Here is a 25778-nt window from a genome sequence, read left to right as displayed (position 1 = left end):
GTAACGAAGAGTCGCTGAGCATGGGGTTCCTGCGTGTCTCTCATATGCTCTGCGTAGTTACAGGTGGTCATGTTTAATAGGGGTGTGAATTTTTGGAACAGCCAAGACTCACTCAGTGTCTCGTTGGGTGTTTGTATTACATGTGCATATGTACATGTACATATTCATTGGAGCTTGATGCATCTTACTGTGTGCAAGTTGTGTCTTCCCTCCTGTGCTAGCCTGCCTCCTAGAGCTGTGCACAGAGGGTGCAGGCATCCACAGTCCTGGCACGAGAACTCTGCCCGGCCGCTGCAGCTGAGCATTTCTCCAGACACCATGCTGTGGGCTCACTGCTTCTCTGGTATGTTGTGTGCCTGGGTGCCTAAACACTGCACATGACAGAGTCCACGTAGAGCTGTGCTCGCCATGGAGGCTTTAGGAACATTGGGCCGGCTCACTGGAACTCTTAGGCTTGATGTGGTTGGAATGAACAGTAATTGAAACCTGCTCACTGGTGGGGGTGGTGTGACACTGCCCAAATTGATTCCAAGTTCTGTCTCACTTTACCATCGGCCTGATCATGGCTCTTAACCAAGCTCCGAGCTTCACAGTGTGTGTGTAAGTGTGCACGTGCGTACTGGGGCTTGAACGTGCGTCTTGGGGCTTGAATGCAGTCCTGGGCATTCTTCCTTAGCTTTTTTTTTCAAGGCTGGCCCTCTACCACTTGAGCTACAGTTCTACTTCTGGCTTTTTGCTGGTTAATTGGAGACGAGAGTCTCACAGATTTCCCTGCCTGGGCTGAGCTGGCTTTAAATCGAGATACTCAGCTCTCAGCCTCCTGAGTAGCTAGGATTACAGGCGTGAGCCACTGGCACTGGCTTGAGCTTGACTACTGAAATGAGGTGACAGTCCTGTGCTGCCTCCTTCGCAGGGCTGGAGGAGCACTGAGGAAAAAGAGCAAAAGCAGTTTGCAAACCATTGCTTTCTCTTTCACATGCACGTGTCCTGGCATGGCGGCTCTTTTTGACAGCTGATTTCTGAAGCAGCCCACCCCGGTCAGCCCACCTGTGTGTGTGTGTGTGTGTGTGTGTGTGTGTGTGTGTGTGTGTGTGTGTGTGTGTGTGTGTGAGGCCTGTGACTTTCTCCTGTTTCACAGAGAAGTGTGCAGGCTGTGATAACTGACAGCTGTTGGGGCTGTTTGAGCTGAAAAATTGATGGCATACATGAACAACAGCTCAGCCACACGACACAGCGTGCGCCAGGAGAGGCAGGTGGTCCCCGTTAGTGAAGCACCGATAGCCTGAGAACACCTCGAGGGTGCAGAGCAGTCTTCTTTATCAAGAGGACGGTTGCTCCTGGACCTGTAGGCAAGAAGTATAACTGTACATTGAAATGATCCGTCAGCCAGCGGCTTCCTTCCTCAGACTCTGGCGAGAGCACTGGCAATACCACTAAGCCACCATGTTGCCTAGGATACCAGTCACGTGGCCCCTCTCCTAGACTTGCTCAAAATGATTTATTTCCCTTGATTTTGGAGAGATGTGGGGGGAGGGGTCGGAGGCACTTCCTGGGCCTTGTCCTCCCGGAGGGTCTTTGTGAAGAGCATCCCCAGTGCCTTGGGCAGCCCTGAGCCTTGGCAGTAGGGACAAAAATAGCATTTCCTGTCCCGATTTTCTTCCCCACTTTCTGACCTCAGGGTCATCCCTCAGAGAGGGGCCTCCACATTGGTCCTGTGGAGGAGGGAGGGAAGGAGTTCTAGTAGGAAGAAGGAGGGACGGAGAGGGGGAAGGACAGACAGAGGGAGGGAGGAGCCTGGGCCTGTAGACTAGCTCGTCTGAGTTGCCTGGTCCCTTTAGCTGACCGCTGAGCCCGGGAGGACTGTCGACCCCTCTCAGCCTCAGAGCACATGCTTCCCCCTCCAAGGTGGGCATTTGCAGTAAATCTGTCTCCTGCGCCGAGTCATCCTGACCCCTGAACTGCTGCCCCATGGCAGAGCTGGCGCTGGCTGCGCTGCGGATAAGAGCATTCTACGTCCGCTTGCTGTTCTCATCTAAAGAGACGGCCGCCTAAGGAGAGCTTGTGCGATGCTCTAGAAAAGCCCCCACCAAGTCGTTCCCTGTGTCACTTTGGGCATGCTCTGTGACGTTGTCCTTCTCCATTCTTTCTTCCCAGGCAGCTGTGACTGTGTATGCAACGTGAAGTAGGGCCTCCTGGGGACCATGCCACCACCATCTGACATTGTCAAAGTGGCCATTGAGTGGCCAGGTGCTAATGCCCAACTCCTTGAAATCGACCAGGTATGTTCCTGAGAGGAGAAGCAGGGCTGAAAGGAGAGGGGGCTGGGGACCCTGGGCACATGGTGCCTGCAGGGAGGGGGCTTCCTCCTCCACCGACCCTGGGCCCCCACCCGCCCTGCAGGCAGCCCTGCTTCAGCTCTGGCCTGAGGAGCTTGTGGCTGCAAGTGGAGGTGCTCTCCCTTTCTCTCACCCTGTGTGTGTGTCTTTCAGAAACGGCCCCTGGCATCTGTCATCAAGGAAGTCTGCGATGGGTAGGTTGAGTGGTGGCTGCTGGCACTGAAGGAAGCCACCAGGCCTAGAAGGGCCTCTGTGAGGCCTCTGGGCCTATGTGGAGCCCTTGTGGGTTGCTCCCTCGGGGAAGGCCCTGAGACCTGCGAACCTTGGTTCATTCTCTTCGGTTCAGAAATGCCCATAGGAGGTTCTGGTAGGATCTGAGAGCCCCCCTCAATGGGTGTGCCTCCTTTTTGGGGTGCTAACGCTCCCCAAAGCCAGAGGAGGCTCATTGTCCTAGTTCCACCCAGAGCTCCATTTTCATTCCACTGAACCTCAGATAGGTCCCTCAATCTGTGGAGCAACTCTACTAATTTTTATTTTATTCATTTAGTTTTGTAGTTCTCGGGTTTGAGCTCAGTATACTTCAGTAGGCAGGTGCTCTGTCTCATGAGCCGCACCCCCGGCTCTTTTTGCTTCTTTATATTTCACATAGGGTCTTGCATCTTGGCCTAGGTCGGGCCTTGGACTGCGGTCCCCCCCATGTATGCCTTCTGCATACCAAGGATTGTAGGCTTGTGCCGCTATGCCTGGACAGGCCTAGAGGAATGGCCCAATGGCATATATTCTTTCTCTCACACAGGTGGTCATTACCAAACCCAGAGTACTACACACTTCGCTATGCAGACGGTCCCCAGCTCTACATCACTGAACAGGTTAGTACTGGCTGGGCCATGGGTGGCATAGGCCTTGCCGACCAGTGACTCACCCAAGGAGGCGGCACTGTTCATTGTACCTAATTCATGTAGCTCCAGTTCCTGAATGAGGAGCTGCTTTTTCTGGACAGAAGGTCTCAGAATTGTCCCTCAGAATCCAGGACCCCCCCTATACCCCAGGGATTCCAAAATCTGCAGATGTTCAATCGGGCAGACTTTGCATAGAGCCTAGGCATGTCCTCCATCCTTTACATCATCTTCAGATGATTTCCGGTACCTACTGAAGTGGGAGTGCTGTGTAAGTGGTTGTTAATGCTGTATTGTGTAGGGAATCATGACAGGAGAAAATCTGATGTTCAAAAGCAGTTGTTTTGCTGAGCGCTGATGGCTCACACCTGTCATCTTAGCTACTCAGGAGGCTGAGATTTGAGGGTTGTGGTCCGAAGCCAGCCCAGGCAGGAAAGCCACGAACGAGACTTATCTCCAATTAACCAGCAAAAAAAAGCCAGAAGTGGAGCTGTGGCTGAGTGGTAGGCTATGCTCAAGCCTAGTGCTCAGGCTATGAGTTCAAGCCCCAAGACCGGTAATAAACAAAGAACAACCTTTTTCTTCCACACGTATTTTCAATTCATCACTTAACTGATTATCCGTGGATGGGAACCTGAAAACAAGAAAAGCCAACTATAATTTATTTTTATTTTATTTTATTTTTTGCCAGTCCTGAGCTTGGACTCAGGGCCTGAGCACTGTCCCTGCCTTGTTTGCTCAAGGCTAGCACTCTGCCACTTGAGCCACAGCACCACTTCTGGCCATTTTCTATATATGAGGTGCTGGGGAATCGAACCCAGGGCTTCATGTATATGAGGCAAGCACTCTTGCCACTAGGCCATATTCCCAGCCCCCAAATATAATTTAAAATGACCACAAACTAAGTGTTAGTGGTCCATGTCTAATCCTAGCTACTCAGGAGGCTGAGATCTGAGGAGCACAGTTTGAAGCCAACCCAGTCAGGAAGGGCCAGGAGACTCTCATATCCAGTTAACCACCAAAAAGCCAGAAGTATTGCTGTATCTCAAGTGGTAGAGTGCCAGCCTTGAACAAAGAAAGCTCAGAGCCAGACCTAGACCCTGAGTTCAAGTCCCAGGACCTTCACACACACCAAAACAAAACAAAACAAAGTATGCTGTTTTCCTATTTTCTTTGTCACATTTTTTTTTCTTTTTGCTCCTCAGACACGAAATGATATTAAGAATGGGACAATCTTGCAACTGGCCGTCTCTCCGGTAGGTCCTCTTCCTGCCTAGGGATTTCATTAACTTAAAGTGCGTGCTGGTTAGGAGTGTAAGGGGAGGTACAGAAGTGGAGGGACAAAGGGTGAACCAATGCAGCAATGGTACTCACTGGCCACTATGTTGAAAATGAACTACACAACTGGGAGAGCAAGGGAAGGGGGCATTATCCCCGCCCCCCAAAATGTGCTCTTTGCTTGATTTACGTGACTGTAACCCCTCTGTGTATGTACATCACCTTCATAATAACAATTTTAAAAAAATTTAAGTGCATGCTGGGAGCTGATGGTGCATGCTGGTAAATTGAGCTACTTAGAAGGCTAAGATCCTGAGGACCATTGTTTAAGGCAGAAATGTCCAAGTGATTCCATCTCTAAAATAACTAGCAAAGGAGCAGGGTTAGAGTAGAGGTATGGCTCAAGTGGTACAGTGTCATCTGAGTAAGCAAGCCTTTGTTATATCTCAAGTCGAACCTAAATAAAAAGAGAGAGAAAGAGAGGCAGGGAAGGGTATGTGGAGTGGGCAGTCCTAGTTGACCAGGAGATGGTCAGAATGGAGGAAGGTGTAAGGAGCCGCGTGAAGGCAAACAACAGAGAGGGAGCTGCTGAGCTTCCCAAGGCCAGCTCTGGTGGGGTGAGCTGCAGCCCGATGGCGTGGACTGAGCAACTGAAAGGTTACTCCGGAAAGAGAGCCTGGAGTCGTCACCCCCCCCCCACCCCCCCGCTCGATAAAGGCACTTGATTTTAAAAGGGGATTTGCAATAAAACGTACTATTATAAAAACAAGTAAAATATTGGCTGAGTTCAGCAATGTATGCCTTTAATACCAGCACTTTGGGAAGAACATGGTTCAAGGTTAGCCTGGGCAAAAATTAGATTCCTATTTCAACAAACAAGGCAAGCCTAGTGGTGCATGTTATAATCCCAGGTATAGTGGGAGATATGGGTAGAAGAATCACTATGGGAGGCGGCCCCACAAGATGCTATTTGAAAAAATAACATAAGCAAAAAAGACCACAGGCATGGCTCAGGTGGTAGAGAACCTGCCTAGCAAGCCCAAGACCTTTATAAGTGTCAGTTAGCTCCCTAATACGTAAAACATTAACATCTTTCAAGAGTTGTGAGATTTGACGAGGAGCTACTGAAAAGTCACTCTTCTGTCCTCACCTACCCAGTTCCACCTCTGACTTTTCAGTTGTTGATTTGTGGTGCAATTTTGTATGTGTCCTTGTGAATGAGTTCAGATGAAGGAGAGGAGGCAGGGGTGCAGGAACTGGGGCTTTCAATAGGAGTGGAGCTGGGTGTCGGTGGCTCACGCCAGTAATCCTAGCTCAGATCTGAGGAAGCTGAGATCTGAGGATCGTGGTTCAAAGCCAACCCAAGCAGGAAAGTCTGTGAGACTCTTATCCCCAAGTAACCACCAGAAGTGGCGCTGTGGCTCCAAGTGGTAGAGTGCTAGCCTTGAGTGAAAGAGCTCAGGGACAGAGCCCAGGCCCGGAGTTCAAGCCCCATGACTAACAACAGCCACAAAATAGGAGTATAGTCGGCACAGCTGGTGAGGTAGCCCCATTTTGCAAACAGGGAAACTGAGGACACGTAACTTGCTGCTTGTCACACAGCTGGCCAAGCCTGCTCTTGAAGCCCGGCCAGTTTTCTTACCCTCATGTTCTTCGCTTCCTCCATCTCTCCGAGTTGTGCTAATTTAGCATGCGGGCGAGGGACTCCTCGCTCAATACCAGTGTTCTCCTTCACGGAGTGGCCCAGGCTGCTGGCTCCAGAGGGAAACTGACATTTGGACTGCAAGCTTCTACGTGTGCTACAGCCGGGACTCTTGTGTTGGAGCTTGTGACCTTTCCCCGCCGCAGCACCGAGCAAGGCTGTGTGCGGTGACAGCCCTCTCTGGCTGAGAGACAGGGACCCGGAGGGCAGATGGCCTGACGCTGGGAGAGAGCCGGAAGAGGAGGGACCGGGAGGATGCTGGCCTGACTCCTTGGCCGGCAACAGAGTGGGGCTTTAGTTACTTGCCAGACACTCCGAAGAAAGATGAGGAGGGAACATTTTTGCCCTTAAGGCATAAGCTGAGAATGTTTAATTAAATAATAGGGAGGCAGGGAAGGAGAGAAGAAGCTGCTGAAAGGAAGCAGGGCCCCACTGGGCAGAGTCCCGTAGTGGGGGAAGTTAAGGCAAAGCAGCTGCTCCTCCCCCCCCTCCCCCAGGACTGCCCCTCTGGACTTGGAGAGAAAGTTTTGTTTGTTTTGTCAGGCTTATCACACTGTGGGTGTTGAAGGGTTCTGAAGGGTCTTAAGATCAGGTCTTGTCTGTGTGATAGCTGCCATCAGATTCTCCTAGGTCAGTGGCTAGGAACCCTGCTCCTCCCGAGTCCTTCCGCTGCTGATGGGGTTGATGATCGAAGACTCCCCGTTACGCCAGGGTCTGCTTCTCTGACTTGCTCAGTTACTAATCTCCTACCTCTGCCTGCTCCATAGGCCAGAGGGACACAGACAACATACAGATTGATTTGGGCATCCTGGAAATGCCCCCATTGACCCCATAAACTTTTATTTAGCACCTCCTAAGCAGTGTGAGGAACCGATTCCGCAGAGAGGCCCCGCGAGCTCTCCATGGCAGTAACCTGCCACCAGGAGCAGATGGCATGTATTTTGTCCCCGATCTCACAGTCCCGGGCTGCACGCCAGCTGATGGAGAGGACCCAGTCCTCCAACATGGAGGCCCGGCTGGATGCCATGAAGGAGCTGGCCAAGCTCTCGGCCGACGTGACCTTCGCCACCGAGTTCATCAACATGGACGGCATCGCCGTGCTGACGAGGCTTGTGGAGAGCGGGACGAAGCTCTTGTCCCAGTGAGTGTTACTGGGGACTTCAGAGACCTACTAAGTGCCGTTGTTGCCATTATATGAGTCTGATAAGGACTCACTGAGCAGGGGACAGTGTACTAGATAGAGTCTAGCAGAGAGAGGCCTGGCTCACTGTGGTCCGACATCTGAGCCCTTGGGGCTTGCACAAGTCAAGTAACAGTATGAAACCCTGCCATGCCTCCTGATCAGTAAAATAGGAGCCCTCCATATCAGTCCATAGCAGACCTGGTAATTTATAGAAACACATGGCTTCCTGGATGCGGGTCGCTCACACTTGTAGTCCTTGAACTTCTAAGCCAGCCTGGTCAGGAAAGTCTGTGAGACTCTTATCTCCAATTAACCATCAAAAAAGCCAGAAACAGAGCTGTGGCTCATGTATAGCACCCAGGGCCCGAGTTTAAGCTCTAGTACTGGCATCAAAAAGAGAGAGAAGAGGAGAGGGAAGAAAGGAAGGAAGAAAGGAAAGAGAGAGAACAAAAAGCAAGCAAGCAAGAGAGAAAGAAAGAAAGGCAAGTAGAGATGGGTCCCCGTGGCTCACACCTGTATTCCTAGCTACTTAGGAGGCTGAGATCTGAGGATCGTGGTTCAAAGCCAGCCCAGGCAGGAAAGTCCATGACATGCTTGTCTCCAGTGAACTACCAGAAAACCATTAGTGGCACTGTGGCTCAAAGTTGTAGAACTCTAGCCTTGAGCAAAAAGTGCTTAGGGACGGCACCCAGGCCCTGAGTTCAAGACCCATGACTGACCAAAAAACAAAACAAAGCAAAAAAAAAAAAAAAAAAAAGGCAGGCAGGCTTGGCCTGACAAGAGTCCAGAGCAGATTGGACTGTTGATTGTTTCCCAAGCACCCTACCCCCACCTTTCCTCTGGAACCCCTCCTACTACATGTGCACACTGGCTGATTCCCCCACCAATTGCCTGGACACCCCCCCCACACACACACACCTTGTCAGGGAGACCAGAACTTGGTGCCCCCACAAGCACCTTTCCTGCCCTCCAGAGTTGAATGGATGTGGCGAGGCTGCACCTTGTGCTCGGTGGTGAGTGACAGATGTGTAGGTCCTGTGTGAATCTGCAGAGCCTCAGCAGACACACGGGTAGTCAGAAAGCTGCTCAGTTGAATCTTCAGCCAAACCAGTCAGAAAGCTGCTCAGTTGAATCTTCAGCCAAACCAACCAACAGATCTTAGGTATTTGCTGTAAGTCTCCCATCTTCCAGCTGCGCTGAAGTCTGGCAGCCTTCAGCTGCTGTTGGGAGATGTGTAGTCTCCTAGGAGTGTGGGTTACACTGCTGGCTGGGCCTTAGTTTCCTCCTCTTTAAAATGGGGGCGATGCCTCCCTCACAGTGGTTGTTACTAATGAGGATGTGTCTGAACATACTGGGAAGTAGAAGAGAACATCATTGTTACAGAGCACCATACAGACAGCATAATCCATAATCCACCGTTACCACGAGGGCTCTGCACGCAGGTCAGCCTGCCCTCGCCACGGCTCTGTGGGATTAACTCCATTTTGCTGAGGAGGAAGCCGAAGATTGAGGGGATAGCTTTGCATGGCTAGTAAGTGACCAAAGAGGAACTGAACCAGGTTGGGTCCTTGTACTCTTTTTTTCCCCCATGCCACTGCAGGTAACAAGAGCTCCCTCTTTCCCTAGCAAGTGACAAAAGTCTTCTTTGTTTTGGGAGATAGATCAGTGAGTCTGTCTGGTGCAGCAGCGTGGGGAAGGCTAGCCTCCCAAGCCAGCAGCCTCTTGTTTTCAGTGAGTGGTACCTGGACTGGATCTGCTCCACGATTGGCCGAGGCTGTACGCCGGCACTTCCTGTTGCTTCAGCTGATCCTCCATGGGGTGTTTACACTGAAGTCTGCCCTGTTGTAGGGGCCGTCACACTGTGTTCCCAGATCTGAATCTTTGTATTATTTTGTGTGTGTGTATGTGTGTGTCGCACATGTCTCAGCTACAGTGAGATGCTGGCATTCACCCTGACTGCCTTCTTAGAGCTCATGGACCATGGCATTGTCTCCTGGGACATGGTTTCAATCACCTTTATTAAGCAGGTGAGGCCTCCACTGTTCTGTCTCCCTCCTCCTTCAGCTGCCAGGTACCTGGATGCTAGGGCAGATAGGAACCATGGGCCTGAACACCCTGCCCAGGGTTGGCTTTCTAGTCCCTCAGGCCCAGGCTCTGGGTTCTGTGACTCCTGAAAGATTCACATTCTGTGTTATAGATAGGTTCTAACTTGCTAAACCCATTATAAGTTGAAAATAGCACCAGATTGAAAATGTATTTGCAATGCTTAACTGACTGATGTCCTAGCTTAGCAGCCCAGCCTGATGTCACTGAGGCAGGCCCTGGTCCCTGGGGCTCTGCCTTGAAAGAGGCTGTGGGCATCGCTGTCCCTGGTTAAGAGCAGAAGTTCTAAGTAGTTTCTCTAAGTGCACATAACTTGTGTGGCCCTGAGAAGCAGAAACAGAGTGAGTGGAGCCAGATCGGAAGTCAGCAGCCATCGTCCTCCCAGGCGAGAAGGTAGATGAGCAGAGTAGAACTGTCATTGAGACTTGGAATCAGCCAGTTAATCAACCGCTATCCTCCCTGAGTCTTCTGATCTGCTTCTCTAACTCTAACTCTTCCTTCTTGATGGAGAAGAATGTCTGCTTATCATTTCCAAATATGCTTTCTAGTTACAAATCTGCAAGATAGCCTGTTTGGGTTGTCCAAAAGACCTGAGGGGGTAGAAGGGCACTTCTGGTTCTGCCTTTCTTTGTTCTACCAGAAGGGGTAGTGTCCATTCAGAAAACTGAGCTGAAACCAGAGGCCAGCATTAGACCCCTGACCTAGGACTGCTCAGGTTGGTTTGGAACCTTGGGGATTTTGAGCACAGGGGGCATTTGAGCCAAAGCGAACTGTCATGTGCCAAGGAGATTAAATGAGGATTGAGGGAAGGGGAAGATGAAAAGGTTTCCAGGTCCTTCCCGCCTCTGTAAGTCTATGACAGTGTGGAAGGAGAAAGTCTACGTCATGAGAAAGGTAGATGGAGGGAGATAAAGTGGAATCCCAGAGTTGGCAAACCCTTGGCTTTCTCACACCTGCACTCTTACTTTGAAAACAAAGATTAAACTCGGGTTTAGAGAACACAGTCGAGCGACAGTGTAATCTGAGATGCAGGAGCCCATGTCTAGGTCAACCTGGCACACTGGCTAGGGTCTCCATAACCAGACAGCACAGCCCTCCTGGCCGCAGCCGCCCACATGCGGGCAGCATGACTGAGGACACAGCCTCAGGGTTGGGTGGCCGAAGGCCTAGCTTCCTTGGGCCCTGAGTTTTCCACTTAATGTGCCCCCCGTGTCTGGGTCTAGATCGCAGGGTATGTGAGCCAGCCCATGGTGGATGTGTCCATCCTTCAGCGGTCTCTGGCCATCCTGGAGAGCATGGTCTTGAACAGCCAGAGTCTGTACCAGAAGATAGCAGAGGAAATCACCGTGGGACAGCTCATCTCGCATCTGCAGGTGTGAGTAAGAGACCCCGCCCCCAGTGCCTCTTCTCTTCCTCCCTCTGCCTTGCGTATGGTCCACGTTATGCCCATCCCTTCAGAACCTCTTCCACAAAACTGTCAGAATTCTTCCTGTAGTTCAGGCCAACCATGCCCTGCTCCTGCCTGAAATCCTCACTCTCTGTGCCCCTGTAGGCTCACATAGAGGTTTTCTCACTCTCTGTACCCCCTGCATGCCAGGCTGCATTAAATGCTGCTTCTCCAAATGGTCTATCTGGTAGGCTCTGTTTGTACCTTTGATAATGATACTTACATAAAATGCTGTGTTTGGGTTTTTTTTGTTAGATTGTCCATCTGAAACTTTGACCCCTTAGAGACAGTCATTCTTGTACTCTGATTTAAGTAGAAGCTCATTTTGTATGGGTTGAATGAACCTTACTGAACTCTCAGGGTACTGTAGCACCACAAAAGGTGTGCTATAGATGTGCAAACCCAGGCTCTGCAGCATGCAGGAAAGATCTGTGCCATCAGCAAGCTACTTGATCTTTCCTAGCCTCAGTTTCCTCCTACCCCCCACTTTTCAGGCTGTGGGGCCCAAAGGAGATAGAAAATAGGACTGGCATGGTTGCCACCCCAGGCTAGCCGTTCATGGAATACAGGAGTTCTCCCTCTCCCCCCACACTGCCTTTTGTCTCAGCAAGACAAAATTTACTTCTGCGCAGAAGGGTGCACCCTTGGCAAGCAAGCACCTTTTGTTTATTTTTTTAAAACACTTATCACATTCCAACACATTTCCTCAATGACGCCAGTAGAGCCTGGAGTATGCTTTCTTTCCGCTCCAGCCCTTCACACCACTTCTAGGTGGGAGGAGGTCAGAACAGGGCCAGATACCCTGTGGGGCCCGGGGACTTCAACACTCCCACATTTGGGGGCTGATTTCCTACCAGCTCAGGGAAAAGAGCAGCTCTGATGTCACCTTGTAACTCTTTTTTTTTTTTTTTTTTTTGGGGGGGGGGCCAGTCCTGGGCCTTGGACTCAGGGCCTGAGCACTGTCCCTGGCTTCTTCCCGCTCAAGGCTAGCACTCTGCCACTTGAGCCACAGCGCCACTTCTGGCCGTTTTCTGTATATGTGGTGCTGGGGAATCGAACCTAGGGCCTCGTGTATCCGAGGCAGGCACTCTTGCCACTAGGCTATATCCCCAGCCCCACCTTGTAACTCTTAAGGAATTAGTCAAGCCTAGCTTTTACTCCGAAAGAGCCAACAGGGCTGACTAGGGAGAAAGGAATGCTGGTTGCAGGGGTTTTCTCGTGACTTCCACCACCACCCCCCTCCCCCCCTCCCCCCCACCTGCAGCCTTGGTCTCTGCTGGATGACCTGGTGGCCTTTCTGAGGACAATAAGGGCACATGGCATTTCCCAGAGGTCACCTGTGATGCTCTCAGGTCATGCTGTCACGGGCGTGTGTTTGTGCTTCTTGGGTGTAGTGGGACTGGTAGGCCCTCCCCCTGACCAGGAGGCCCTCGCCCTCCTTCCCGAGGGAGGAGGGGCTGCAGAGTGCACCGGCCATGCCCACCCTGTGACATGGGGACAGCTTGTCCAGTGCCTGGACTGCAGGAGTAGTCCTGAGAAGAGTTGTAGTTATTGCGCTTATTTAAACTAAAGCAAGATACCCTTACAGTCAAAACCGGAGAATACAGAGAGGCACAAGAAGTGCTTCATTTGCTTATTATCCCACTGCTGGTATTTACGATAACCAGCTAAACATTAAGTTGGATATCTCCAGTCTTCTTTCTCTGTTATTTTTACAAAGTTTGCATCTTATACATATATGTGTGCCTTTGCTTTTTTATTGAATAAATATGTCTTGAAGATACTAGATGCCTTCAGAAATCCAACTTTTACTTTTTTGGAAAACTAAAATGTTTTTTTCTTTTTCTTTTTGCCAGTCCTGGGCCTTGGACTCAGGGCCTGAGCACTGTCCCTGGCTTCTTTTTGCTCAAGGCTAGCACTCTGCCACTTGAGCCACAGCACCACTTCTGGCTGTCGTCTATATATGTGGTGCTGAGGAATTGAACCCAGGGCTTCATGTATAGGAGGCAAGCACTCTTGCCTCTAGGTCATATTCCCAGCCCTGGAGGATCTTATTGATATAAGAAAAAGTAGGCAGACTAATGAGGAAGTTGGTCCAGGCCTGTCAGCTCGATGTCAGGAGGTTGATGTCAGGAAGGTTTCAATTCTTTGTGGTTTGTTCCTTTTAATTGGCTGAAAACAGGAGGTGAATTCTGTGCCTGATGCTTTTGCTCATCGGCGAGAGCTTTAACAACTGAGCTGTGCCTCACACTCTAGGAGATGGTGGCTGAGCATCTTTCTATGTTCAAGTCCATTCTATGTCTTGTTCTGTGAGCTACCCGTCCGCATTCCTTGTCACATTCCCTTCTGAGGAAGTGGGTTTTTTTGTTTGTTTGTTTGTTTTTGCCAGTCCTGGGGCTTAAACTCAGGGCCTGAGCACTGTCCCTGGCTTCTTTTTGCCCAAGGCTAGCACTCTGCCATTTGAGCCACAGCGCCACTTCTGGCTGTTTTCTATGTATGTGATTCTGGGGAATCGAACTCAGGGCTTCGTGTATACGAGACAAGCGCTCTTGCCACTACGCCATATTCCCAGCCCTGGAAAACTAAAATGTATAGACTCATTTTTGTTCCTTTTGTGTGTGTGTGCGCGCGCGCGCGTGTGTGTGTGTGTGTGTGCTGGTACTGGGGTTTTAGCTTTTTTGCTCAAAGCTGGTGATTTACTACTGGAGCCACAGTTCTACTTCCTGCTTTTTGCTGGTTAATTATAGATAAGAGTTTCACAGACTTTGCTGCATGGGAGGGCTTTGAACCTTAACACTCAGATCTCCATCCCCTGAGTAGCTAGGATTATAGGCATTGAGCCTCGGCTGCCATTTCTGTGCCGTTTTTTGAGGTTCACAGATTTTAGGGATATAAGCCATCTCTGAGTCCCATTAGAGAATCTTTACCCTAAAACACAATTTTAATAGCTATAAATTCTTACATGTTAAACAGAGTTGCTAATGAGAACATTTGGATTGCTTAACGGTTCTTTGTATTTTTATTAGTACTCTAATGGAGTTACTTCTTGATAAATCTTGTGTAGCATTCTGTTTACTGTCTTGGATAAATTCCTATTGTGGAATGGCTGGGTCAAGAATATGCCTACTTGAAATGCTTTTGAGACTTAAGCCTTGGGTTATTATTTGATTAGTCTGTAAGTAATTGCTTCAAGCTGTCTGTGAGCTTTGTCTTGCTGTTCAGGCCTCTGATCTCCCTCTTCATCTGTCTCCACTGACACAGCTCCAACCAGGAGATCCAGACCTACGCCATTGCACTGATTAATGCACTGTTCCTGAAGGCACCCGAGGACAAGCGACAGGTCTGTGGCTGCCTCTTCAAACTTGCCACTTGGGCTCTTATAGGTCCTACTGTACCAACTGTTTGCTAGGCAGAAAGCAGAAATCCAGCCATTTCCCCAAGAGCTCCTCCTCCAGGCATTCTATGGCCTGAGCTGAGCAGGGTGGCTTTGGTGAGGAACATGGGGGGCGGGAAGGGAGAGACTCTCCAGGTGGTGGGTCTGAGTGGGGCCTGAAAGCTTTTCCTCTGGAGGCCAAACTGTAAATACTTGCTACTTTGTGGGCCTCAAGATTCTGTGGCAACTCTCCAACCTGGCGATTGTAGTCTCATGTAATAGGTAATGTGAATAGGCATGGCTGTGCAATCAGGCCTGATTTACAGGGAATGGGGAAGGGGAAGCCAGCCCTCTGACGTCATTGTTGAGGTCAGGGGTTGGGAACAAGTGGCACTTAGCACCAGGCTTTGTCCTGGATGTCCTTTGAACCGAGTTCTGAGCCTCTTTCCTCCCCTGCTCATCAGCTGTGTGACATACCAATCGCCGCACCGTGCCAAGCCCCAGTTTCCTCACCGGGAACATGGGAGTAATGACATCTGCCTTATTGACCTCACAAGGTTGTCATGAGGAGCAACATGGCACCATGAGGTCGTGAGGGCACCTGGAGTCCCGTGGGCTGTGGAGCAGGCGCTGATCCCTTGAGCCCAGTGTTCTGTGACCAAGTCCTTTTCCTGCCTGGGCTTGGAAAAGTGTTTTATCCTCCTCAGGTCTGCTTGTCTCTGTAAAGTGAAAGGATGAAATTAAATTATCTCTGAGGGCCCATCCAATACTGCCATTCTAGATCTCTCGGCTAAAAGCCCAAGCCCAAGTCATGTACAAAAGTAAGGCTTTGTGAGTCTGTCCCTGTCATGGGCTCAGTGAGATGAACTAACTCTGAGTGGGACTGAGTAAGCTCTCAGTAGATTCTGGAGGGAGGAACAGGAGTGTCTGTCTTTGTCTGTCCTTGTCTGTCTTGGATGGTGTAGCTCTGTGAATCTCTTCCCATCCAGTCCTTGTTTGAATGTAAGCCAAAAGCTCATTCTGTCTGCTTCTCTCTGTGCTTTTTGCTTTCTGCCGGCAGGACAAGCACCTTAATCCTCTAGATCTGCCTGTCACTGTAAGTAGCACCACTGTGTGGAAAGGGCCCAGCTCTTCTCAGAGGGGAGGTCGACGCCGGGCAGCAGTCACATAGGCTGACCTCGGGGCTGACCTCCATGTTCAGGAAACCCAGCTCCCAGGGAAAGGGTACATACTGTCCATCTCATTGTCCAGACCTTGAAGGGAGCACTGGAGAGGAGAGTCCCAGAAGGACTGAGGGATGTCGGCCCAGGGAACAGGACCCATGCTTTCCTGTGATTTCCCTTTGCCTGAGTCTGTGGCTTGGCTTGAGAAGATCAGAGTCAGCAACAGCCTGTGACAGCTTTTGTCTAGACCTTGCCATGGCTGTGTCACCTCCCAGCTTGCTGAATGGAAGAAGCCCTTTCTGGGCTCTTCCTAAACAACCAGAATTCAGAAAGGTTCAGAGAGTTCATCAGAGGAAGTTTGCATGCTCCTTTCTTGGTTTGAGGGAGCTGTAGGGGAGGCTAGCTCTCCTAGAATGTGCCCCCCAGCAACAGGGATGAGCTATGGTCTCGACCTCCATGCGCTAAGCTCTGAACCGCTGAAAGTGGCCTGTGTACTGTGTGACCTGTTCACAGCAATGCTGAATTCCAGGCAACACCAGCCGAATCTCAGCTAAAGAAGTTTCCGGGCCACCTGTTCTGCCCATCAGCATGTGACCAGGGCACACAATAGGTCTTCAGGCCCCTGGCAGCATCTGTCATTTGGAACATGGGTAGGAATGGAGGACAAGCGTGGCAATTTGCTCAGATCCGTGGGTTAGGTGACCTGTCTATAGAGTGTGTGAGGGAAGGGAAGCCAGAGGAATTGGGAAACACTGGCAGGAAATGTAAAAGCATGATAACCTGGGACCTGGAGCTCCTCAGGGGAGGACTGGGCTCAGCCAGTGTCATCGCTGGTATTCTTATAGATGGAGCCAGGGCCTTCGCAGGACTGAATTATAATCATTGCAGCCTCTTCAGAATTCAAGGATGCATGCATTTCTGAAAGACTTGCATAAGAACAGTGCTGACAGAACCCTTAAAACTAAAGCCTCTGGAAGATTCATTTATATAGGAGACTTTCTTTACTGCCAAATCTGAACGTGGGGATATTTTTTGAGAATGTGCCCTAAGCCACCCCCGCCCCCAATGTGGCTTCGTAAGGCAGCCAGGTGCCAAGTGGCTCTGGTGTGGGCCTTGTGGGTGTGGGCCAAAGAACCCCTGGTCGAGCCGGTGCCTCACTGGAGGTGGGGCCCTGTGGCTGGGACCCCCAAGTGGTGGCCGGGACCCCCTGTGGCCGGCCCCCGTGCTGCTCTCTGCTCTGTGCGCAGTGTCCATTGCCCAGCCTCCTCATGACAGTGTCTCATCAGCCAGCCGTCCCCATCGATTTCACCAGTAGGAAGGAAAACGCCACTTGAGTTCATTTGCACTCATGAAAAACCAAATGAGAATGTGACATGCGTTCGGTGGTTCGTGGATTCTCTTCCATTCACCTGCTTGTCATTTGAGAGGAAGAGATTTCAGAGGAAAGGCCCAGAGCTCTGACACCATTCCAGGGTAACAGTCACGGCAGGAACCAGGGCCTTCCTGACACTCTCTGCTTTTCTCCTAGGACATGGCCAATGCGTTTGCACAGAAGCACCTCCGATCCATAATCCTGAATGTGAGTTCCCAAAACACACTGTCCCTTGCCATTGTTAATGTGTTATTAATAGCAGTTATTGCTATTACAATAGCTGGTATTACTGGAGTTACTATTGCGTGGGGAGGGCTTTCTTAAACTGGAAAGGTTTTTCTTCTTGTGTCTCTTTTTATTGAATACTTAGGGAATTAATGCCTATTTATAATAAGAATGTGTTGGGCTGGGAATGTGGCTTAATGGCAGAATGCTTGCCTGGCATACATGAAGCCCTGGGTTCAATTCTTCAGCACCACATAAACAGAAGATGCTGGAAGTGGCGCTGTGACTCAGTGGTAGAGTGCTAGCCTTGAGCAAAAAAAGCTCAGGGACAGTGCTCAGGCCCTGAGTTCAAGCCCCAGGACTGGCAAAAAAAAAAAATGTCAACTAGACAAGAACATTTGTTTAGGCTTGCCTTTTCAGGGCAATTATTTATTTATTATAAAATAATTATTTTAGTAAAGCTGTGAGTAAAATATCTGGCGGGAGCAACTTAAGGACTTCTGAGGTTTTGGTCTGTTTGTTTTTGTGCGGTTCTGGGACTTGAACTCAAGGACTGAGTGCTGTGACTGGGCAGGGCAGGGAGCAGATCTGCAATGCGGGAGGAGGGGCTACGGGTTGCCAGTCCAGTTCAGCCCTAGCCTCCTCATCCAGGACTGAGGTTTTAGGATAGGGCTGTGTGCGTCCTGAGCAGGGGAGGGGTGGGGAGAGGAGAGGCAAAAGCAGAGTTGTTGGAGAGGGGTCTGAAGACAGCACCTTCCTGGTTGCCCTGGGGTGATGTGGGGTGATGTGGGGTGGATGAAAGGAAGCAATTTCAGCAGTTGTCAGAAATGAGAAGACAGAGAGGCCACAGTGGAGGAAGGGGGGCGAATGACAAGCCGAGCGTGGGCTTGGGAGTGGAGCAGCCCTGCACTGTGGCCCCACCTGCCCTGGTCCCGAGCACGTCGCCATGCAGGGAATGAGCTTCCCCATAGGAGTCAGCAGGTGCCTGGCCCCTGGTGGCCTCAGGGGCCAGCAGGAAAGGCCATAGCATTCAAGAATAAGTGTGGAGGGCTGGGAATGTGGCCTAGTGGCAAGAGTGCTTGCCTTGTATACATGAAGACCTGGGTTGGATTCCCTAGCACCACATATATAGAAAACGGTCAGAAGTAGCCCTGTGGCTCAAGTGGCAGAGTGCTAGTCTTGAGCAAAAAAGAAGCCAGGGACAGTGCTCAGGCCCTGAGTCCAAGCCCCAGGACTGGCCAAAAAAAAAAAGAAGTGTGGAGGGAAAGGGTGACATGGTCCAGAAAGAAATGTACTCTTTACCTGACTTAGGTAGCTGTACTCCCTCTGTATATCACCTTTACAATAGTGATTTTTAAAATTTAAATTAAAAGAGACTTAAGTGTGCCTGTACTGAAATACAACCGTGGAACCTGCTGGAATTGTGAGAAGCCTGAGTGGGGTAGGGGAGAGTGATTAGAGTGTGAGACGCATCGGGACACACTGTTGACATGGGTGGAAATGTCACAACCCTCACTGTGCAGTGAAGGTATGCTGATAAAACTAGTGCACGGGCCAGCGGCTTTATACCTGCAGGCTGCCCGCCACTGGCTCCTCCCTGCTGGCCACAGCCCAGTTTCCAGACTGGCAGGCGGTGCCCCAGGCAAATGCTGGAACACTGGTCCCCAGCGATGTGGTGCTTGCCCTCCCACACATTGCTGTCAGCACTCCTTAGCTGCTGTGTCGGGTGCTTTCCTTGGTGGTGGTGGGGGGGGGGGTGAGGGAGCCTTCCTGGGAGCAGTTTAATTACTTTTGAGACTTAAAGGGGTTAGAAGGTCAGCTCATTTCTGGACAAACCATTTGAATAAGGAAAAAAGCTGTATAGAAGACAATTCAGCTTAAATCAGGACTTAAAGCTCTGCCAGAGAATGGCCAGTGCCTGCCCTCCAGCTCGAGCGGCGGGGTAGAGTAACCAACCACCTCCCCGCCGTGGTATCTGTAGCTTGAGAAAGGGGTAAAAGAAATGAAGACCAAGCACATGCTAACTTCCACCAGTCTTCAGAGCTGTGTGCATGTGGAGGAGAGGGAGAAGGAAGGCCTGGGGACTAGCTGGTCGGGAGAAGTCAAGGTGGTGGAGAGGGAGACATAGAGAAAGAAAGGATCAAAGAGGCACAAGACGAGGTATAAAGAGTCAGGCACTGGTGGCTCACACCTGTAAATCCTAGCTACTCAGGAGGCTGAGATCTGAGGATCACGGTTCAAAGCCAGCCTGGACAGGAAAGTCCATGAGGTGCTTATCTCCAGTGAACTCCTCCAAATCTGGAAGTGGAGCTGTGGTTCAGTTGGTAGAATGCTAGACTTTAGCTAAAAAGCCCAGGTCCTGGTTTCAGGCCCCAGTACTGGCACAAAAAAAGGAGGAGGAGCAAAGGAGAAGGAGGAGGGTAAGAGGGAAAAACAGCTGGCCCTGCCTTGCCACCCAGCCTCAGCCCCCCCATCCTGCCCACCCTGTCCCTCGAAGGGACCACGCCCTTGGCCTGCTTGAGTCATCTCTGCCTGAATGGGGCCCGTTCATGTTGAGCCTCTCGGTCACAGAGTCCTGTGCTGGGGAGGCAGCGTTCCCTGCCTGTGTACTCTGTCTCCAGCAAAGCAGTCAGGCCAGCCCTGGCCCTCTGCGTGTGCTTTTCCTAGCATGTCATCCGAGGGAACCGCCCCATCAAAACAGAGATGGCCCACCAGCTGTACGTGCTCCAAGTTTTGACCTTTAACCTTCTAGAAGAAAGGATGATGACCAAGATGGACCCCAATGACCAGGCAGGTGCTAAGGGGACCTTTCCGGCCTGTGACGTGCTGTTTTCCCACCGCTGTGGTGCCTGCTACCCTCAGTCTGTGCAGGGTGCACACGGGTGTGCTCTGTGTGTACCATTGGCACTGGGAAGTCGAGTGTGGGCTGTGCTTGCTGGGGAATCTGGGTCCTGCCCGCTTCCACCCCGTGGTGGAGGGGATACCCTGCAAGAATTCACTGTCTGGCCACCATTTCTCTTCCTTGCTTCCTTGGCTAGCTGATTCATCTGCTGCCTATCTGTTCCATCTCTAAGGCTCAAAGAGACATCATATTTGAACTGAGGAGAATCGCATTCGATGCAGAGTCCGACCCGAGCAGCGTCCCTGGCAGTGGGACTGAGAAGCGCAAAGCCATGTACACCAAGGACTACAAGATGCTGGGATTTACTGTAAGTACCCGGAGAGCGGCTGGCAGCGGGCTCCCCCTGCCCTTCCCCCCAGGGGAGGGAGGAGCCTGAAGGCCCAGCTGACAAACCCTGGACAGCCCTTCCTTCCTAATGGGGCTCTAGCGTAGAGGACAGCATGAGGGCGGAGGGGCTGCGTGCTTGTTTTGCCGGGTTAGTGACTCGTGTGCATCGTCTGTCCCCGCAGAAGAAATCCCGCAGTGGGAGGGGCCGGGAGGTCAGCCGTGGTGGCTAGAGGGAGCCACATGGGTCTTTGCAGAGCTCCAGTGATCATTTTATTGGAGAACGTGGCTCGTTTGAGAGGTTAATTTGCTGAAACCCACCTGCTAAGTACCTAGCAGCGCGCTGGGCTGGGGTGCAAGAGGTGACAGGCAGCCTCAGCCCAGTGCTGCAGGAGCTCGAGGTCTAGCAGTAGACATGGCGGTGGCCAGCCCTAGGTTAGAGGTGAGTGGACTGCAGGTAGCATAGGGAGGAAGAGTGGGAGCGGGAGCCAAGAACCAGTGCAGGGACTCTCCAAGTCTCACAGGGGGCATCTTGATTTCTCCAGAACCATGTGAACCCCGCCTTGGACTTCACCCAGACGCCTCCTGGAATGCTGGCCTTGGATAACATGCTGTACTTGGCCAAAGTCCACCAGGACACCTACATCCGTGTAAGGACAGTGGGGAGGGCGGGGGGACCTGGCCCCTCGCTTCGGTGTCCATCCATGCCTTCCTCCCTTGCCTCCCTGACCCGCCCTTCCTCCTCCCCCAGATTGTCTTGGAGAACAGCAGCCGAGAGGACAAACACGAATGCCCATTTGGCCGCAGTGCCATCGAGCTCACCAAAATGCTCTGTGAGATCCTGCAGGTCGGAGAGCTCCGTAAGTCATGGCTCCCTCTTCCTCCCGCAGCCAGCCTGCGCCAAAAGCCTGGCGACACTGGCTGTGGTCAGCACCTAGAGACCATCAGGACTGACCAGCCTTGTGAGGGTGTCTTTTCCTTTTTCGTGCCAGTACTGGGGCTTGAACTCAGGGCCTTGTGCTCCTGCTCTTACTTGACTTTTCCACGCAAGGATGGTGCTCTGCCACATGAGCTACAGTTCCTTTTCCAGTTTTTTGCTAGCTTAGCTAATGGGAGATAAGCATCTCAAAGGCTTTCCTGCCCAGGCTGACACTGAACTGCCATTGGATCGCAGCCTCCTGAGTAACTAGGATTACAGGCCACTGGCGCCTGGCTCTGATATTCTTTTTACATTTTGGCATGAACTGGTAATCCACCTTATCATTGTGGGAACTAGGGGTGCTATTGCTTTGCTGGAGCTTGTCATTCGAGGCATGTCCCAGAACCCTCACCAGGCCTGTGTGTTGCCCTAGCACGTGTGTGGCAGGGTGGAGGCCGGGCCCTGTGTGAAGGAAGCGGGGAGGCTGCCCTGGTCCTCCATCTGCTCGTGTTCCTGGCCTTGGTGTGGAGAACTCAATCCCGGACAGGAGCTGGAGCCCCTGGGGGCAGAGCCACATCCCTTCTCTGTCCCTTCTCTTCCACAGCGAATGAGGGGCGCAACGACTACCACCCCATGTTTTTTACCCATGACCGGGCCTTTGAGGAGCTCTTCGGGATCTGCATCCAGCTGCTGAACAAGACCTGGAAGGAGATGAGGGCCACCGCAGAGGACTTCAACAAGGTCAGGGTCCCCGCCAGAGCCGCTGCCACGCTGGCAGTGCCCAGGGGGTCCCTGAGCTGCGAGGCCAGTTTGGTCACAGGTGGAGGTGCTGCAGAGCCTGGAGTCCCCCCAGGCCCCGGGCCTTCATCTGCGCAGACACCGGCACCCGTCTTTCCTGTCCTCCTGCGGGGTCTGGGCAGAGTGCAGCCCAGCAGCTGCAGTTAATGTGCCCTTGCTGTGCGGAGGCCCTGATGGAGCTCTGCGAGCCGCAGACATTAGAGGCGGGTGGGGACAGCGTGCTGTGTGGTCTTGGTGGTAGTGGATTGCAGGCTTGGTGCTTTTGAAGAGCCCTTGATGCAGAGAACTGTGCTGGCTCTCGGCCCCCATGCTGACAGGCTGGGTGGTGGAAGGTTCGATCATTAAAACCCTGGGAAGTAGTCAGGTGTGGGGGTGCATGCTGGTAATCCCAGCACTCTGGCCTTCCTCGTAGTTAGGATAACACGTATGCGCCACCACATCCAGCTTAATTGGTTAAGAGGGAGTCACAGTAACTCAAATCACAATCTTCCTGATCTCTGCCTCCCAAATAGAATTACACACACGTGAGCTTATGTGCCCAGTAGAACTGGCGCTTTTTTTTTAAGCACTATGCTGTGCCATGTATCATCTCAACAGTACCCACTGGAAGACCTATCTTGCGTTCTTCCACCTCATAGACATGAGGGGATGGAGGCCTGGGATTAAGTGACTTGTTTAAGGAGCAGAGCCAAGATCCCAATTCACTTCTGACTTGAAAACCCTGTGCTGATTCTGGATAGCGGGGATTAGTTGAAGCCCCGTCACCATCTGGATAGCGGGGATTCGCTGAAGCCCCTGTCACCGTCTGTCTCTTGACCTGAGGGTCCCTTGGTCGTGCCTGCTCAGCTCAGGCTGTGCACAGGGCAGCCTGTCCACCCCTCTGAGCAGTGGCACCTCTTGCTGCCCAGGTGATGCAAGTCGTCCGCGAGCAGATCACGCGAGCTTTGCCCTCCAAGCCCAACTCTCTGGATCAGTTCAAGAGCAAACTTCGTAGCCTGAGCTACTCGGAGATCCTGCGGCTGCGCCAGTCAGAGAGGATGAGTCAGGACGACTTCCAGTCCCCGCCCATTGTGTATGCACCAGCCAGGAGGGGAGGAGGACCAGCCCAGAGGGGCTGGGGGTGGGGGGAGGAAGAGGACCATCCCAGAGGGGCATGGCCTGGGAGGGGAGGAGTGCCATCCCCAAGGGCCATGACAATGGGGAGGGCCATGACAATGGGGAGGACCATCCAAAGGGCCATGGCAGTGGGGAGGACCATCCAGAGGGCTATCACGGTAGGGAGGATCATCCAGAGGACCATGGGGGTGGGGAGGACCATCCAAAGGGCCATGACAGTGGGAAGGACCATCCAGAGGGCCATGACGGTGGGGAGGACCATCCAGAGGACCATGGAGGTGGGGAGGACCATCCAGAGGCCATGACAGTGGGGAGGACCATCCAGAGGGCCATGGCGGTGGGGAGGACCGTCCAGAGGGCCATGGCGGTGGGGAGGACCATCCAGAGGGCCATGGCGGTGGGGAGGACCATCCAGAGGGCCATGACGGTGGGGAGGACTGCCAACTCTGCCTCGGGGAGCCTGCCATCCCCCGGACCCTCTCTTACGGCCGCGTGTACATCAGGGAGCTGCGGGAGAAGATCCAGCCGGAGATCCTGGAGCTCATCAAGCAGCAGCGCCTGAACCGGCTGTGCGAGGGCAGCAGCTTCCGGAAGATTGGGAACCGTCGGAGGCAAGGTGAGGGGAGCTGTGCGGGGGGCCTGGCTGAGCAGGCCGGCACTCCCTCCTCTTGCCCGTGGCCCGGTGCTGCCCGAGCTCACCTGCTTGTGCTCCTCCTGTTCCAGAACGGTTCTGGTACTGCCGCTTGGCCCTGAACCACAAGGTCCTGCACTATGGTGACTTGGACGACAACCCGCAAGGGGAGGTGACATTCGAGTCCCTGCAGGAGAAAAGTAGGTGCATTCCGCTGGGGTTCACAGTAGCCGGGTGTGTCAGGAGAGCCAATGCCGATCCAGGTTGCTTCACACTCAGTGTCTGGTCACCAGCGCACACCACTGACCCCGGTCCTCAGCCGTCAGATTGTGCGGAGAGCCAGTGCACGCACGGCTGTGACGGGCGGGACAAGACTCAATGAAGGACCATGGTTAGGAACACAAGTTTCCAAGCCAGGCCTTGAATTCAAATCCTGACTTTGCACCTAATTAGAAGTCATTTGTTAGTTACTGTAATGAGTCACAAGTTAATTCCCACTTCTGCCTTGCTTTCTTCTCCTGGAAGATGGGACGGCACCCTCCCTCTTAGGAGAGGACTGCTGGGGGATGGGTTTAACCTGCCTAGGACACTGGGTGGCCTGGCGTGACTGGGAAAGAGGGGGGAGGAGTGGCCAGGGCCCCCCCTCCCCTGCAAGGTGAAGCCAGGCGACCCCATGAACTTGAACACACCCCACCGTGGTGTACAGACAGTGACCAAGGAGGAGGAAACAGTTCCAGGCCCCGCTGCTCGGCGGCCTGAGCCGGCGGGAGAAGCTGGCAGCTGCAGCTTCCGGGCACTGTGCCCAGGGCTTCCTTCCCAGCACCTAGGTGGCCACGGGCCAGCTTGCAGCATAAGCTTCCAGACACTAATTTCCATCATTTATCAGTTCCGGTTGCAGACATTAAAGCCATTGTCACTGGGAAGGACTGTCCCCACATGAAAGAGAAAAGCGCTCTGAAACAGAACAAGGTGAGTGGAGCAGCTGTCCCGAGTCCCAGCGGCTGACAGAGGCCGCGCAGGGTGGTCCATGTGGTACTTCAGGTGCCTGCTCACTCTCTTTAAAAATTTCCCAAACATTACATTAAGGTGAATTTTGAGACTGGGCATAGTAGTGTATGCCTGTAATCCCAGCACTCAGGAGGTTGAAATAGGATGAGGATGAGTTCAAGACCAGCCTGGGCTACATACTGAGACTGTCTCAAAAATGGTTTTTGTTTTGAACACACACAAACCTAAACATACCTCACCCGGCCTCAGCAGCGAGGGCTCCTCTGCCATCCACTTCCTGAGCCTTGTGACTTTGGAGGAATTACCAAGTGTCCCATTTCATCTGTGAATAAGTTAGTGTGTTTTGAAAAACAGGGCTGTTTTCATAGCCACATGGTCACATTGTATTGCTTAATATTGAATGTTTCCCTCTGTTTTGATGTCCACAGGTGGTTCTTGAATATCATAATTTCTCTCTATTAAAGCATGTAAAAATCCAGTGCTGGTGGCTCACACCTGTAATACTAGCTACTCAGGGGTCTGAGATCTGAGGATCATAGTTCCAAGCCAGCCCAGGCGGGACAGTCTGTGAGACTCGTATTTCCAATTAACTAGCAAAAACACAGAAGTAGAGGTGTGGCTCAGGTGGTAGAGTGCCAGCCTTGAGTGGAAAAGCCAAGCAAGAACAAGAGGCCCAAAGTACCCTACTTACCAGCACGGGGAGGGGAGGATATGTGTGTGTGTATATATATATATATATATATATATGCGCTTATGTGTATACACATGTACACGTGTGCACACATGCACTCATTTTGTTTAAAGTAAAATCACAATAAGGTCTTCAAATTATGAGTCTGAGTCTTCTTCCTTTTTTTTCTTCCTGTTTGTTATGGGACATGAACCTGGCCTAGGTGCTGTTCCTCAGCTCTTTCAGCTCAAGGCTGATGTTCTACCCCTTTGAGCCACAGCTCCACTTCTGTTTTTTGAGTAGTTAGTTGGAGACAAGAGTCTTTCTTCTCA

At 52.0% G+C, this 25778-nt stretch overlaps 1 protein-coding gene across 4 annotated transcripts in view; it reads left to right on the top strand.

Moving 5' to 3' along the window:
• The window catches only part of Elmo2 (engulfment and cell motility 2), a 38686-nt gene that overhangs the window by 8853 nt on the left and 4055 nt on the right, over positions 1–25778 (top strand). Inside the window, exons 2-20 of one of the 4 annotated variants that reach the window (XM_048349544.1) lie at positions 2155–2279; positions 2490–2530; positions 3133–3205; positions 4438–4488; positions 7172–7353; positions 9323–9422; positions 10722–10873; positions 14207–14285; positions 15379–15414; positions 17010–17060; positions 19746–19868; positions 20153–20287; positions 20850–20954; positions 21056–21164; positions 21828–21964; positions 22930–23093; positions 23641–23753; positions 23861–23968; positions 24655–24737. In XM_048349544.1, coding sequence (XP_048205501.1) covers positions 2202–2279; positions 2490–2530; positions 3133–3205; positions 4438–4488; positions 7172–7353; positions 9323–9422; positions 10722–10873; positions 14207–14285; positions 15379–15414; positions 17010–17060; positions 19746–19868; positions 20153–20287; positions 20850–20954; positions 21056–21164; positions 21828–21964; positions 22930–23093; positions 23641–23753; positions 23861–23968; positions 24655–24737 — 1920 coding nt within the window. In that variant the 5' untranslated portion in view covers positions 2155–2201. Of the gene's footprint in view, positions 1–2154; positions 2280–2489; positions 2531–3132; positions 3206–4437; positions 4489–7171; positions 7354–9322; positions 9423–10721; positions 10874–14206; positions 14286–15378; positions 15415–17009; positions 17061–19745; positions 19869–20152; positions 20288–20849; positions 20955–21055; positions 21165–21827; positions 21965–22929; positions 23094–23640; positions 23754–23860; positions 23969–24654; positions 24738–25778 lie in introns of those variants that run through there. The other 3 variants (XM_048349546.1, XM_048349545.1, XM_048349547.1) reach the window with 3 other exon arrangements.

Source organism: Perognathus longimembris, chromosome 6, assembly GCF_023159225.1.
Source record: "Perognathus longimembris pacificus isolate PPM17 chromosome 6, ASM2315922v1, whole genome shotgun sequence".
NCBI classification, from domain to species: Eukaryota; Metazoa; Chordata; class Mammalia; order Rodentia; family Heteromyidae; genus Perognathus; species Perognathus longimembris.
This window is presented reverse-complemented; position numbering and strand designations above follow the sequence as displayed.